The sequence below is a fragment of the Prionailurus bengalensis genome, chromosome D4, assembly GCF_016509475.1.
Source record: "Prionailurus bengalensis isolate Pbe53 chromosome D4, Fcat_Pben_1.1_paternal_pri, whole genome shotgun sequence".
In the NCBI taxonomy this organism is placed as follows: domain Eukaryota; kingdom Metazoa; phylum Chordata; class Mammalia; order Carnivora; family Felidae; genus Prionailurus; species Prionailurus bengalensis.
In genome coordinates, this window is record NC_057359.1 from 609,398 (window position 1) to 626,114 (window position 16,717).

General features: G+C 43.4%; 2 protein-coding genes across 10 annotated transcripts in view; one reads left to right on the top strand and one right to left on the bottom strand.

The window, feature by feature from the left end:
- Positions 1 to 16,717, top strand: part of LOC122474716 (centromere protein P) — a 231,176-nt gene that overhangs the window by 140,409 nt on the left and 74,050 nt on the right. The gene's annotated exons all lie outside the window — the stretch shown is intronic.
- The window catches only part of ECM2 (extracellular matrix protein 2), a 38,282-nt gene continuing 37,455 nt past the window's right edge, over positions 15,891 to 16,717 (bottom strand). For all 6 annotated transcript variants that reach the window (XM_043565774.1, XM_043565777.1, XM_043565772.1 and 3 more), the window contains one exon: positions 15,891 to 16,162. In XM_043565774.1, coding sequence (XP_043421709.1) covers positions 15,994 to 16,162 — 169 coding nt within the window. In that variant the 3' untranslated portion in view covers positions 15,891 to 15,993. The remainder of the gene's footprint in view (positions 16,163 to 16,717) is intronic.

Here is a 16,717-nt window from a genome sequence, read left to right on the forward strand (position 1 = left end):
TCACCATGCACCTTCCGGGACACGTGGGAGCAGGAGGGCAGCCTCCCCTGAGAAGAACGGCAGGCATCGTTGGCACACCGTTACCTCTCACCCGTGCGACAGCGTCCGGTTCCCACGGCGGCTAGGGCCTCTTCCTTCCGGGGAGGACGCGTCTCTGTCTGCGGGAAAGACCCACCGGGTCCGGCGCTGGCTGGCTGGCTGGCTGGCTGGCTGGCTGCCGGGAGCATCCCGACACGTGGACGCGCACAGTGCCTCCCGCGGGCACGCGGGGCCGGCTCTCCCACCCCTTCCCCCGGGGAGCTGGCTCCGGGGACCGTGAGGCAGCCGGGCCGGGCCGGCGTGCGGGGTCTGGGAGCAGCGGGCCCCACGTGCGGGCGTCTGCCGCGTGTGGCTCAAGCGCGCGGCCGCACAGGGACGGGGTGGAAGCCGACGGCGTTTGTTCTCCCGAGTTCGGAGCAGCGGCTCCACGCGGGAAGCCCCTGGGCACGGCGGTTGGTCCCGCGCGCTGTCTGGTCTCGTTCTGCAGCTGTAACGGCTGTGTGCCTGGATACTCGCGTCGGTCCCGTCGCACACGTGGAGCCCCGAGGCTTCCTCAGAGGACGCCGCTCACTCTCGGGGCCGGCTTTCCTCCCCTCGCGCGGGGTTTTCGAGGTCCAGCCGGGTCGCCGTAGTTGCGGATCGTGCGGTGGTCGACGTGCGAACGTGCCACCCGCCGCAGGTCAGGTCACGGGACGTTCAAGGGCCGCGCACCGAAGAACGTGGAGTGGCCGGAACCTGTCGTGTGAAGCTCGTGTGTACATGTTTTGTGTGGAGCCGCTGTACTCACACTCACGAGGTTTCTTCCGCTCGGACGGGCCGAGCTTCGCCAGCGCGTGGCAGCCCTTCTCCCCGCGGGCCGCGCGCACCCCCTCTGCCCGTGTCCACACGTGGGCCCTGGCCCTGCCTCCTCTCGAGAGCGGAGCGCTCCCTGCAGCGCCGCTCGTGTAACGGTGCAGTAGCGCCTCCCCCTCTTGTCCCTTTCTTGTCCTCGGGCCCTTTCTTCCTCCAGCACCTCCCTTTCATCTTCCGTCCAAGGGCCCGGGAGTGGTGCCGGGGACCAACGTCCCTGGTCCTGCAGACGCTTCCCCCACCTGAAAGGAGGCCCGCAGACACCGTGTGGGAAGGAGCTGCGGAGCCTCTCCTCGGCCTTGCTGGCCGTAGCTCCAGATACAGCAGTGGGCCTCCTCTGCCCCACGGCGTCGTGAGGAGGGAGCCCGCCGCTTGGGGTCCTGTAGGGTCCTATGCAGGGGACCTCCTGTTTTTCTGCACTTTTGTTCGTTATCTTCAAAAAATTTTTTAACGTTTATTTATTTTTGAGAGAGAAAAGCAATGTGAGCGGGAGAGGGGCAGAGAGAGGGAGACACAGACTCTGAAGCAGGCTCCAGACTCTGAGCTGTCAACACAGAGCCTGATGCAGGGGTCGAACTTGCAAATGGAGAGATCGTGACCTGAGCCGAAGTTGGAGCTTAACTGACTGAGCCACCCAGGCGCCTCTCGGTTCTGGCATTTTATGAACAGAAAGACTGATTTACACAAAAAAAAACCTTCATAGATTTCTTGCATAGCCCAATATATTCCAACCAATGGTGAAAATAAAAATGGATTGCTTAAGCCACACTTGCATCTGATTTATAAGGCCCCTTCCCCTAGCCTCCTCCTAGTGTGGAAATGGAGAGCAGGGGTCACTGTCCAAACACAAAAGAACCAGAAGGGCCTTGGGAATCACCACCTGCAAATTAGGAATGAAGTGGGTGGGAAGAGAGTGTCTGTGGCCTCATAAGACGCCTTCCCAAGCTCAGGAATCACTAGGCGGCCGGGCTGTGCAATGTCTGTCCCAGGGCATTTGGCGCTCCGTGCCTGCCGAGTGCCATCGAGAGGATTGTGGAGCCCCTCACATGGCCCATCGCTCCTTCCACCGGATGGTGTACGTGCTGTGAAGAAGGGCAGGAGGGAGTTGTGGGGAAGCCCCAAGGCATGTGAGGGGCTTGCCTGGCTAGGACGGTTGTGGGAAAGTTCTGGGCTGTCAGACTCGGTAGTGTAAACAGTGCATGCTCTTCCTGCATAACCTGGAGGTCATGTAGGGGAGGCACTCAGGGCAGACTGGGCTCTGTGGTTTGTGACTAACTACTTACACTGCAGGTCATGACCCGTGGACAGTATTCATCCTGCAGATGTGTTTTGTTTGGAGCATATGGCATTTTTAAAAAACAGGAAATTTTATGTCAAAGTCCAAATTTATAGCATATCCCAAGAAGTCAGCCTGACAAAGCTGGCCCTGGCGTCCTGTGCGGTTGCAGCGATTGGCTGAGCTGGTGGCAGCAGCCTCCTTCCCATGGGCTCCTGGTCCCTGGTTCCAGGCTGCCCTCCCTGCTCTGCCCGCAGTGCTGGTGAGCTTCTGCCCTCAGCCCAGTGGAGGGTTCGCTCCAAACATGAGTTAATGACATAAATTGTCATTTAAAATGAATTGATATGAATTTATGAAGACTGAAAGACTTACGACAGTAAGTTTATAGTATTGTGTGGGTGTCATGTATTTTTAAATAATGCCTCAAAAGTTAGTTTGCTTTGATGATGGGTACAATAGTTTTGTTCTAAATAAACTTTCTAGCTCTTTCCACTGAGAAGACCTGAAGGCTCACACATCTGACTTCCAGATCTGTGTTTCTAAGAACCATTTCCCACTAGAAGGACCAACGCTCCTGGGGGAACTGACAAGTAACAGGTTGGGGCCAGAGGAGGCGCGAGATGTGCCAGAAACCTCTCATACCAGTCAGCACCAGAGTGCGCAGAAGTCACCATGGATGTGGACGGAATGCGGCAGCCAGTGTGAGGATACAGTGTGAGAGCCTTACAAAGAACAAGGGTGGCAGTGGAGTATAGCATGTCAAATGCAAAATCCTTTTTGTGATAACAGAGGAAAGAGAATCAAAAGGGACAGGGCTTTTCCTGTAGAAGAATGCCAGCTGAGCCGTCCAGGAGGGACCAGAGCTGGAGAGTTACCATCTACGGATACTTCCGGTGTGCTGATTTAGGCAAAGGTAGTCAGTGGAAGCTCAGACCACTAAGTAGAGGGTCACTGGATGGCAAAATATTCAGAGACCCAAAACCTTACCTTACAGATGATTGCTGGTTACCAGAGGAAGAATGTACCACCTGAACCAAACATCTCAGCATCACCAGTAATAGGCTAGCCACCATTTTGTGCTTCCTGATATGTTGCAAAAGGAAGTATGTGACATCACCTACATGAGATTCTTGCCAGGCACGTTTTACCAAATCTAATCAGACAAATGCAAATTAGGGGACATTTTCCAAGATAGCTGTCTGGGGCCCTTCCGAACAATGAAGATTGAGACTCTCCTAAGGTCTCACGGGAGACATAAACTGTCATTTAAAATTAATTGATATGAATTCATGAAAACTGAAAGACTTATGACAGTAAGTTTATAATATTGTGTGGGTGTCACGTATTTTTAAATTCCTCAAAAGTCAGTTTGCTTTGAGGAATGGGTACAAGTAACAGTTTTAAATAAACTTTCTGAGACTGAAGGAGTCCGCGTGTAAACTCTAATTCACACACACTGCCTCTTAGGGCATTGTCGGGGCATGCCAAAATGTCTGAACATGGGGAAATCCGAATATGGGCTGTATGGGAGACAGTACTGAGTCAGTTACATTTCCTGGGTTTGGTGATGTGAGCACATGTGATTGTCGTGCCACGGGCTTGTCAGGCCTGTCCATGTTCTCAGGAGTCCCCTCCTCAAGTCCCGGTGACAGTGCTGTGACACTTGCAGCCTGCACATGGATGGTCCAGCTGGACAAATGTGGACACAGGAGGGGGGAAGAGATGAAATGACCAGACAAAATGACAATTGGTGAATGTAGGTGAAGCATGTGGAGATCTTCACTGTATACTTTCAACTTTTCTGTGGCTTTTAAAAATATTGCTAAATAATTGGGGGGGGGGAGGGGAACGTGTTTTGTCTTAATTTTAACTGATTTGTCCTTACCTCTACTGAAATATTTACATGTAAAGCTTTAAGTTAATTAAGCTGTTACCCTAGGGTTTCTTAACCAGGGGTTGTGAATCCCTGGAGGAGTGGGGAAGGCTGTATGAATCTCTTGATACATGTAAAGTGTTAGTAGATGAGTGTTTTTCTACACAGAGGCCCATCATATCCTCTCAGGGGTCCATCCTTCAAATAATTAAGAACTATTTCCCTAGAAGTAGTATTTCAGACATTATAAACTTGGTAATTGTGAACATAATTCTCAACTTACGAAAAACAAATCAACCTTTAGCACATTCCAACTTCTGAAAAGATTTGCTTCTATCAGTTGATAGTTTAATGTAAGTTTATTTGACCACAGAGACTCTGTTACTTAGAAACACACCATGACATTTCAATAGCATGATGCATTCCTTTTGTGTTCCAAACTAATACGTGTTCAGTGCAATCACATGTTATTTTTAATACAGTCTGCTTTCCCTTGTGTGGATTCACATTCTTCACATTTTGTGTAAAGGAAAAAATATGCTCAACTCAAAGTTTTGATTGTATCCATTTTCATGTAGAGAGAGAAAATGTGACTTCAAAGAAGAAATACTCATGCCTTTATTTTTCAGTTGTGTAATCACTAAGGCCTATTTACAGAGTTAGAAACATTCACTTCTTTGCAAATAACAGTGTGTGACAGAACCAGATTCCACCGTGGTTTACAGCCTCCACTCTTGCTGTTCGACATGTCAAGGCAGAGACATGTGAGTAACATGTAAGAATGTGCTGAAGCATTCAGGCATGTGAGCTCACGTGTGTGCTCACACATGCCTGCCCTGTTGACTATAGACCCCGGTTCCTCTGAAGATCCTCTACAGAGGGTCTGTTGGATCAGGTTCAGTCGGGGCTGTTATTCACAGGGACAGTCATGAAATTCACTCCCCAGAAGAACCATCTGCCAGGGCCTGTGCACCCAGCTGAGGGACGGGAAGGCCAAGGCTTGCAGGCAGACTCTTACTCTGTCCTTACAGACCCACTCCTGGGTCATCTCTGAGGTCAGAATCTTAACTGCTGGACAGGTTTATTGATCACATACTCTTACAGTTTGGCTGGCTATTTTAAATAGGTTTTTCCTCATTTCAGGTGTTATAAGTAATCACAGTGAGTTACATTTATAAGTCAGACTTAACTCTTCTTTCTTATAATCAGGATTTTTTTCAAGTCATTTTCTAAATTACTCCGTCTGTGATGAGTAGTAGTTTGGACTCTGTGCAGAGTCCAACACTCGCCGTGTGTTTATGGAGACTCCGGCTGAGCACACCCTATGCTGGTGTCTGTATGATGCTGTTCTGTACGATGGGTGTGAGCAGAGGCTCCCAGCGTCCCTCTGGAGCCTAGCCCTCAACAGAGCATTTGCTGACCCCTTGCCCAGAGTAAGATGCCCACTCCTTTTCCCACTATATTTCACAATCTAAGGAATCGGTTACCTTGAATAATTAATGTCTGCTATATTAAGAGGCCAGGCAGCCTTGAGCAAGTCACCGAACCTCTGTGCCTGCTGGTCTCATGACACCTACCAGTGAAGGAACGGATCCTCAGCTTCTCTGATGTCTAACCTGCGCCTAGCGTGGCAATGGATGGCACCTCATTTAACCTTCCCAGCAGCTTTGGGAAGTAGATGTTGTTCCCCGCAATTTCATGGGTGAGGAGACTGGGAATCAGAGTCTGAGTAACAGGATCAAGTCCACAGCTCATAAGGACTCCAGGTCAGAACCACAGTACTTGTTCTGGATTTTCAACTACAAGGAACAGACCTCATGGTAGAGTAGACTTCTGGGTTTGCACGCCCTGGAGTCATCTTGTATAGTTTAGAGCTGGCCAGAAACTTCTGTTTTCATGGGTACTTTTAATATTTTTGAATTTTAAGTTGACTGAGGATCTGAATTACTTTCAACTGTGGACAGAAGAATAGTTCAGTCATCTTCAGTCTGTAAGTACATCTCCTATGAGGAAACTTTCTGTTTTCTAAATAAAGGAGGAGGTGGAATAGATGTCATAAAGGGTTTTAACCGCCCTTTGAGGTTTCACTGAAACAGCAGAATTTGAGTAGCTCCTCGTTGTATGTCGGCGTCCATGAACCTAGTAATTCATGGTATGTTTAAATGATGGCTTTAGAAAACATAGTCAATGTTGTTATTATGCAGAACAGTCAGTTGGTTACTAAGTATTACCAGTTGTCAAAGCATGACTTGGTTGTTTATAAAATACTCTGTTTTCTCATGTCTGTGTCAGAAAATGTTAATGATATAAATTATTCCTTATTAATTTTAGGGCCCTATATAAATTTTTTTTCATTTCAGTTTCTCATTTTTCCTTTAAAAGTCCTTAAATTTGGGTGCACCTGGGTGGCTCAGTTGATTAAGTTTCCGACTCTTGACCTCAGCTCAGGTCTTGATCTCTGGGTCATGAGTTCAAGCCCTTTGTTGTGCTCCACGCTCAGCGTGAAACCTATTTAAAAAAAAAAAAAAGTCCTTAAGTTTTGCAGATTCCTTTCTGTTTTGTTTAGGAGTAGTATCAGTATCAACTTTGGAGAGTTCATGAGCTGATCGGTGTAGACCTGGGGTCTGCAGTCAGTTTAGCACCAACTTTCTGCACAGGATGCAAGGATCTAAGAAATGACCTGTCTCTCTGTTCTTCTGGTTTTACAGTCTTATTAGAGAAACACGATATGCCCTCTGTCCATCAGCGGTGCAGCACCTCATATGCAATAAATAATCAGTGCACACCTAAGTCACAGTACCACATCTGTCACCAGGGTGGTGCCATGTATCCTGAGGGCCAGGTGAGGGGGGCACTTTGCACAGAGCCAGGCTCCTGGGTGCATCTTGTCTTGTGCCCCAGAAGCTCTGTGTGGCCAGACCACCCAGCTCAGCTTGGATGGAGAGTGGCCATGGACTTGGCTCCTTTGCTCCCTCGACATTGGGAGCTGCACTCACTAGGGTTCAGCTCCCCTGCCCTCCTCCTCTCATACCCCTCAGAATTGTCCTTGCCTATGGACTCCTTGCCTTCCCACTCCCCCCATCCTCCTGCCCGAAATCTTTCATGACCCCCAAATTCAGCATATTCTTGCCCAAACTGTCCCTTCTTTGTCAGCCTGTCCGCAGCATCCCTGAGGCATAAGCAGTTCTCTTTGGCTCCCTTCTCATTGTGTCCTGGATGAGGCTTTGTCACAGTTTTCCTCCTGTCACCTGTACTGGCCGCAACAGCCCCTGCGGTGCTGGCTCACATCCATCCCTTCCCGACACCTCACTGCGCCTCAGGTAAGTCTGGTCTCCCGCTGAGCTTTTCCGACCTGCACTCATCCCCTCCGCTTGGCTGGCTCACATCCTGTATCAGGGCCCCTCAAGCCTAATCCTCTTTCCTCCTCTGAATTTGGTACCATTTACCACTCATATTCTACCACAGGCTTTCTTTGTTACCCCTGATCTAAACTGAAATTTGTCAGTTCAGGGGCACCTGAGTGGCTCGGTTGGTCGAGCATCCAACTCTTAATTTCAGCTCAAGTCACAATCCCAGGGTCATGGGATTGAGCCGCACATCGAGCTCCATGCTGACAGCATGGAGCCTGCTTGGGATTCTCTCTCTCATTCTCTCTGTCTCTTTGTCTGTCTGTCTCTCTCTGTCTCCCCACCCCCAAAAATAAACATTTTTTTAAAAAGTAAAATAAATTTGCCAATTCAGGCAAATCATATTTGCCTACAGCAGCACAGAATACTACACTGAATGCAGTATATGCCACCAGTAAATCTTTGGGGTTTTATCCTTTAGCTATATACCCTGTGCTATGTACATCTGTGGCTTAAATCTTCACATACTTACCAAATCTAAAGTTATCTTAAACAAGCATTATGATTTATTAACACTTCTCAACGAATTTAAAGGTTTATGCTACATACTACTGAACAGTTATTGGAATAATCACATTTTTATGTGCGAGCGGGCTAATCACCCTGACCTCACTTCTCTTGGAGGTGTCCAGGTGGACCAGAGGGCACTGTGCAAAGGCAGATTTCAGTTAGCGCTGTGGGTAGTTTTTTTTCATGTTTTTTTAAATTGAAGTATAATTAGCATGCAGTATTATATTGGTTTCAAATGTACAATGTCATGGTTCAACATTCAATACATTATTCATTGCTCATCACGATCAATGTATTCTTAATCCCCTTTGCCTATTTCACCCATCCTCCCCGCACCTCCCCTCTGGCAACCACCAGTTTGTTCTCTGTATTTAAGAGTCTGTTTGTTTGTGTCTTTTTTTCTTTCTTTGTCTGTTTCTTAAATTCCACATATGGAATTGTACGATATTTTTCTGACCTATTTCACCTAGCATTACACGCTGTAGGTCTGTCTGTCCGTGTTGTTGCAAATGGCAGGATTTCATTCTTTCTTTGGCTGAGTAATACTCCATTGAATATATATATACACACCACATCTTCTTCATCCATTCGTCAGTTGATGGACACCTGGGCTGCTTCCATCTTGTGGCTATTGTAAATAATGCTGCAGTAAAGATAGGGATGCGTATATCTTTTCAAATTAGTGTTCTCATTTTCTTTGGGTTAATACCTAGTAGTGGAATTACTGGATCATATGGTATTTCTCAGGTTTTTTTTTGGTTTTGGTTTTTGTTTTGTTTTGGGTACCTCTATATTACATTGTTTCCCACCAGTGGCTGCACCAATGTACATTCCCACCAATAGTGCTTGGGGGCTCCTTTTTCTCCACATTCTCACCCAACATTTGTTACTTCTTGTCTTTCTTGATTCTAACCATTCTGACAGGTATGAGGTGATATCTTTTTGTGGTTTTGATTTGTATTTCCCTGATAATTAGTGATTTTGACATACCTTTTCATGTATCTGTTGGCCATCTGTATGTCTTTGAAAAGATAATCTATTCAGATCCTTTGCCCATTATAATCAGATTATTTATTTTTTTGGTATTGCATTGTGTCTTTTATATATTTTGGATATCAATCCCTTATCATATATATCATTTGCAAATGTTTTCTGCCATTCAGTGGTTTGCCCTTTTGCTTTGTTGATGGTTTCCTACACTGTACAAAAGCTTTCATTTTGACATAGTCCCTATAGTTTGATTTTGCCTTTGTTTCCCTTGCTAAAGGAGATATATCTAGAAAAATGTTTCTACAACTGATGTCAAAGAAATTACTGCCTATGTTTTCTTCTAGGAGTTTTATGGTTTCAGGTCTCACATTTAGGTTTTTAATCTATTTTGTGTTTATTTTGTGTATTAGATATAAGAAAGTAGTCCAGTTTCATTCTTTTTTATGTGGCTGTTCAGTTTTCTCAACACCATTTGTTGAAGAGATTCTCATTTCCCTGTTGTATATTGTCTCTTTTGTTGTTTATTAATTGATCATATAAGGTTGGATTTATTTCTGGGCTCTATATTCTGTTCTTTTGATCAGTATGTCTCTTTTTGTGCCAGTACCATACTGTTTGGAGTACTACAGCTTTGTTGTAGATCTTCAAATCTGGAATTGTAATACCACCAGCTCTGTTCTTTCTCAAGATTACTTTGTTCAGGATCTTTTGTGGTTCCATACAAATTTTAGGATTATTCTAGTTCTATGAAAAAATGCTATTGATGTTTTGATAGAGATTACATTGAATCTGTGGACTGCTTTGACAGTATTAGTTCTTCCAAGCCACTGACATGGAATATCCTTCCATTTGTTTGTGTTGACTTCAGTTTCTCTCATTAGTGTTTTATAGTTTTTGGAGTACAGGTTTTTTTTACCTTCTTGGTTAGATTTATTCCTAGATATTTTATTTTTGGTACAATTGTAAATGGAATTGTTTTCTTAATTTCTCTTTCTACTGCTTCATTATTAATGTTTAAGAATACAACCAGTTTCTGTACATTAATTTTGTATACTGTGACTTTACTGAAGTTATTCATCAGTTATAGTAGTTTTGTGGTAGAGTCTTTAGGGTTTTCTATATATAGTTACATGACATCTAAAAATAGTGAAATTTTTACTTCTTCCTTACTACTTTAGATGCCTTTTATTCCTTTTTCTTGTCTGATTGCTGTGGCAAGGACTTCCAATACTATGTTGAATAAAAGTAGTGAGAGTGAACATCCTTGCCTTATTCCCAACCTTAGAGGGAAGGCTTTCAATTTTTCCCTATTGAGTGTGATATTGGCTGTGGGTTTTTCCTATAAGGCCTTTATTATATTGAGGTATGTTCTTTCTAAACCTAATTTGTTGAGGGGTTTTATCATGAATAAATGTTGTACTTTGTCAAATGCTTTTTCTGCATCTGTTGAGAGGATCATAGGGTTCTTATCCTTTCTCTTCTTTATGTGACATATATTGATTGATTTGAAATGTTGAACCACCCTTGCATCCCTGGATTAAATCCCACTTGATTATGATGAATTATTTTTTTTAATGTATTGTTGGATTTACTTTGCTAATATTTTGAGGATTTTTTAAATCTCTATTCGTCACAGATATCAGTATATAATTTCCTAATAACAGTAGGGAATTTTAACACCCCCACTTACATCAATGGACAGATCATCCAGACCAAAAATCAGCAAAGAAACAGTTGCTTTGAATGACACATTGGACCAGATGGATCTAACAGATATATTCAGAACAGTCCATCCAAAACCAGTAGAATACACATTGTTTTCAAGCACACATGGAACATTCTCCAGAATAGACGAATCACAAGAAAAAATCTGGAAAGAGCACAAATACATGGAAGCTAAATAACATGCTGCTAACCAACAAACAGGTCAAGCAAGAAATCAAAGAGGAAGTTAAAAAATACATGGAGACAAATGAAAATGAAAACACAAAGGTCCAAAATCTTTGGGATGTGGCAAAAGCTGTTCTAAATACAAGCCTACCTCAAGAAGCAAGAAAAATCTCAAATAAACAACCTAACCTTACACTGAAGTATAAGGAGCTAGAAAAAGAACAACAAGGAAAACCCAAAGCCAGCAGAAGGAAGGAAATAATAAAGATCAGAGCAGAAATAAATGATATAGAAACTAAAAAGCAATAGAATAGATCAGTGAAACCAGAAGTTGGTTCTTTGAAAAGGCAAACAAAATTAATAAACCTTTTGGCAGACTCATCAAGAAGAAAGGAGATAGGACTCAAAATCAGAAATGAAGGAGGAGAAATAACAACCAACACCACAGAAACACAAAGGATTATAAGAGAATATTATGAAAAATTACATGCCAAAAAATTGGACAACCCAGAAGAAATGGATAAAAGCCATATAACCTCCCAAAACTCAATCAGGAAGAAATAGAAAATTTGAACAGACCAGTTACTAGCAATGGAATTGAATCAGTAATCCGTGAACTCCCAGCTATAAATAAAAGTCCAGGACCAGATAGTTTCACGGGGGAATTCTACCAAACATTTATTTTTAATTCTTTTTTAATGTTTGTTTATTTTGAGAGAGAGAGCTGGGGAGGGGCAAAGAGAGAAGGAGAGAAAGAATCCCAAGCAGGCTCCACACCATCAGCACAGACCCCAACACAGGGCTTAAACTCACGAACTGCAAGATCATGACCTGAGCCAAAATCAAGTCAGACACTTAACTGACTGAGCCACCCAGGTGCCCCAACATTTAAAGAAGAGATAATACCTATTCTTCTCAAACTATTCCCCCTCCAAAAAAATACATAAAAGAGGAAGGAAAGCTTCCACATACATTCTAGGAGGCCAGTAATACCCTGATACCAAAACCAGATAAAGACACCACACACAAAAAATGTTTTTTTTTTTTTTGCATGTTAGTGAAAGCAGTCATGATGACTCCACCACAAAACTACTATAACTGATAAATAACTTCAGTAAAGTCACAGCATACAAAATTAACATACAGAAACTGGTTGCATTCTTAAACATTAATAATGAAGCAGTAGAAAGAGAAATTAAGAAAACAATCCCATTTACAATTGTGCCAAAAATAAAATATCTAGGAATAAGTTTAACCAAGAAGGTAAAAAAACCCGTACTCCAAAAACTATAAAACACTAATGAGAGAAACTGAAGTCAACACAAACAAATGGAAGGATATTCCATGAGGCTGACTCCTACAGTGATGTGTGGAGTCATCTGGCAGTGCAAGCCTGCAGAGAGACGGTTGGATCTTGCTCACCCCTGCTGGCAGCACCTGCCACGCCAGGTGCCCAGTGCCCAGCGCCCACTCCGGTGTCCAGACTTCCCACTCGTTGGACTTCAGTTGGAAGATGCAGAGTAAGTCCAGGCTCAGCCACGTACCCGCTGTGCTTCCTAGTGGCACCCAGCCACCCTTGTCGCAGTATCCTGACCTGCCTGCTGCCCAGGGAGTCACAGGTTGTGGTGGGGACAGAGGATGTGGGCCTGTCTGCGCTCCCTCCAGAACACGTGCTCAGCTGCCTGCCCTCCGGGGTGTTTCAGGTCAGAGGTCAGCAGCCTTTGGTTGTTGCAGAGCTGCTCAGTACCACACTGCCCCACTGCGCTGGAGCTGTGGAGGAACAGCTGTGCCAGCTAGACTTCCTTGCCCAGCACACGGGGAGCGTGGCTGCATCCAGGCACCTGAGAAATCTTTCCTCAGGCCAAGGCTATCCAGCCATGTGTTCTCAGAGTGTAGGGGAGCTGGGCAGAGGGTTAGGGAAGGACCAGGGACTTTGATGCATGTTCTTTGTGAATCTTAAAACTTGGTTTGTGATTCAGATAGTGCCTGTCCATTGGTTCTAAGAAAAGCGGGGTGTGGAGGGGAAGCAGCTAATCTCTCTGAAGTTAGCAAAGCTGCTTGTCTGAAGGAGAGTCTGTGCACTTCTTCAGGGACATTTCCACCCCAGGGTGCCATGAACCCCTGAGGAGCCATGCTTGAAATCCACTCATCTGTTCCAGACACATTATGTCATAATTGAATCAAGTGATCCCAGACAAGTGAAGTGAGTGTACAGTTTAATCATTGGAGATCAAGGTGGGCACCCATGTGTCCTGATTCCTGGTGTAGTTATTTCCTTATAATCCCAGGCTATACGTGTCTTTCACCATGTCATAGCTTTAGTGCTTTTTGTAATAATTTTAAGCCAAATCCCAAAATTAATAATATAGTTAGCATTCCTTGTATGTATGTGCACACACCTTTAATGTTTTTAGATCATAGCTACGCCAGGACTTTTTCAGTGTACATATGTGTTAGTAATTACAGCATATTTCTGAAGCCAAGCAGAACATCTGTTTGTTTTTAACATTATATCGTGAAGAACATTTGCTGTAAGGACATTTATCACTTTTTTTTTTAATGGAATTAAAATGTCCTGTCCAGGACATGATGAAATTTCAAGGCTGAACATGTTCATTGCTAGACATATTTTATATTTTAAGTTGTAAAATCAAAAATAAAAGTGTCTTCCAACTTAAAAGTAAAGCTTCCATCAGTCAGTCTGATTTTCAGCCTTCCTAGAGAATCTGTTCTGTCAAGGTGTTCCAGTTGCACAGTGGGCTCTTACTGTGTGCCTAGGCCTCGTGGCACTCCAGGGCTGGCGGGGGGTGGGGTGGGGGGAGGAGCAGCATCCCACTGTGACTCATGGGACCCGCACACTCCTGGGCCCAGGCAGAGGGAGCTGAGGACCCTAGCATGCTTCACCACTACCCCACCTTTTCTGCTGACCTCATTGCACCTTATCTCCCCAACCACACCATGTGTTCCCAGAGAGTAGAGACCTGTCCAATTCTGTTTATTCCTGGTTCTCTAGAACAGCGTCTGGAACACAGAGTAAAGTCAGAGTGAGAAATAGGTGCAGGAATGGCACAGTGTCCATCTGCATTGTTCCAGGGTGCACATTCTGCCGACTCACCTTAAACTTTGCTCCCTAGACTGCCTTCAACAGGTTATGTCAGTGCGCTTACGTTCACGCAGCAAGAAGCATTAAAGGTTCTTGTCAAAGGAATGAATAACTGTATATTCTTATTTTTACCTGTCTCCTCCATTCGACTTGGCCAATATAAATTAGTAATGCTCCTACTCTCCTAAACTGGTTATAAGTCCCAACTTTTTGTTCCCCAAGATTCTGCTTCTGCTCTTAGCCACCTGGCTTAAGCCTCTGCCCTTGGTTCTAACAGTCTTCATCATATTATTATTCTTGTTCATGTTATAATCTCAAAATCCTAGCTACTATGAGAGGGTACCTAGAAAGAAGGGCTCAGAAATAAAATTAGCTTGGGATGCCTGGCTGGCAGTGGGTGGAGCCTGTGACTCTTGATCTCGGGGTTGTAAGTTCGAGCCCCACATTGGTTGTGAAGATTACTTAATAATTTTTTTCAAGAAGGAAATAAAATTGTTTTGAATAAGATATATCAAACTCATATCTGAGAAAGTTAGGAAATAGCTTTGGTGAATATGCTGGTGGCTGTCAATTTTATATAAAAGGTAGGTAGTAAGTACACTCATCTGTGTACCACATTTCCTGGATAGTTTTCATTCCTCTCTGGTTCTCATGACAGCCCTCTAAGTGGGACCAGAAGCTCCCCCAGGTGGCAAAACCCCTATTGAAAGATTAGGTCACTGAACTTTGAAAAGTTAGAGTAACCTGAATATGAGTTCCTAGACACAAAGCTGAGAGCAGCGAAAGAAGTCAGCGCAGTTTCTTATGTGTCCTTTATAAATTGTTCCAGAAATAACAGACAAAAGATCATTACATAATAAAAATTTTAATACCATATGGTTTTGGCAGATTCTAGTACATAGTAAATACTAATAGCTTTATGTTAAATTGAACTGAATAAAAGTATACTTTTGAGCACATTGAAAGAAGGTAGTTGCTAACAGTAACCATTGGAGCAAAAATTTTCAAAAATGCATGCCTTAGGGTTTATATTTATAAGGTGTAGTCAAGGACAATGAACATATTTTAAGCATAGTCCACTACTTTCCATGAAATCTTTTGATCTTGAATAAAGAATAATGAGGGTGATCTTAAAATACTGTTTAATTTTTTAAACTGACACAGAAATTTTAGATTTTGTAGTAAAGTTTCAAAAATAGTGTAGAACTCACTACATATATGCCCTTCTCCCAGCTTCCTCTAATGTTAATAAGCAGTATATAACAATACTACAGTCCTCAAAACCAGGAAAGTAACATGACAGGAGTGTTTTAATTTTACACATGTGATTAAAAAAGGAACTAAGCAAACTCAGTCACTAAGGATATTTATACCAATAATTGTAGCATAGGATCTTATAGAAAATACTAAATTATTTTAACAGTAGGATAATAAACAGAACATTAATTTGTAAGTTCCACCTATTTTTTTTTTTCCTGCCATGCACTTCTTGGTCTCGAACCATAACACATGTATTTTTTAAATTTTTTTTTTCAACATTTATTTATTTTTGGGACAGAGAGAGACAGAGCATGAACGGGGGAGGGGCAGAGAGAGAGGGAGACACAGAATCGGAAACAGGCTCCAGGCTCCGAGCCATCAGCCCAGAGCCTGACGCGGGGCTCGAACTCACGGACCGCGAGATCGTGACCTGGCTGAAGTCGGACGCTTAACCGACTGCGCCACCCAGGCGCCCCAAACACATGTATTTTTTAAAGGGACTTAGAGCCTAGCCTAAAGCAATACTCAGGTCGGTTGTAAAGGACATTCTTATTTTGCTCCAGATTTTCCCAGTCTAACTCAGCAGCGAGTAAGATCCTGTTCTTTTGAGGAAAGTTGCAGGAGGGGGCTTTTTTCTAGAGTGTGAAGCTGCACTTTCACTAAGACTGCTGGGAAAACTAAACTCAGGGTGTGTTTTGGTTGTTTCTCTTGTGGGCTGGGTCTCACTTATTGATGACAGATGCTACTACAACAAATACAGGAGTATGGTTTGTAAGTGATGAACAAAAACTTGGAATTATGTGATATTTTGTGGTTTAAGAACTATACTTGAATATGATCTTATGCATGAAAATGCATAGGATGATATTTCTCTTGTTTTAATATAATTGTTTTCAAGATGAAGGTGTTCCAGGGTTGAATCGCCATCTTCTTCAGCATTGCAGATTTGTTCTGGAAGAATGTTCCTGAGGAAAAATAGATGTACAAGCCATAAATGGTCCAAGTAGTATTGAGCTTTATGTAACTTAGTTAAATTTTACATTTTTAAAAAAGTTTTGGTGCTCTTCCTTTTCAAGTACCAGAGAGTATATAACATGGTTGAAGATAGAATATAAGTGAATTTTAGCAAAAAGTATAAAGGAACATCAGGGGGACAGGTGAGAGAATTTCCCAAAAAACTTTTATTTTCCTAAAAAATTGTTTTAAGGAAACAAAAAGGCAAATTCATTCGTTTCCAGAATTTGAGTTCTGTATGTCAAAAAGAGCTGGTGTAAAAATATTGAATTTGAGGGTCAAATGAGTTTCCATTTATTATCACGAGTGTTCATGGTACTTGCAGTCTCGTGTTTCATAACTCAGCCCACAACTTTAGTCTTTGTGGCCACATTTAAAGACATAATGAATCTATTAATATGAGTCTTGGCCTTGACTGTCGTATCTAGTGGATGGATCTTTATGATCAAAGCTATCCTTACATTTTTTATCTCAAACTTGCTGGTGCTCTTGTTGAAGATACTGAG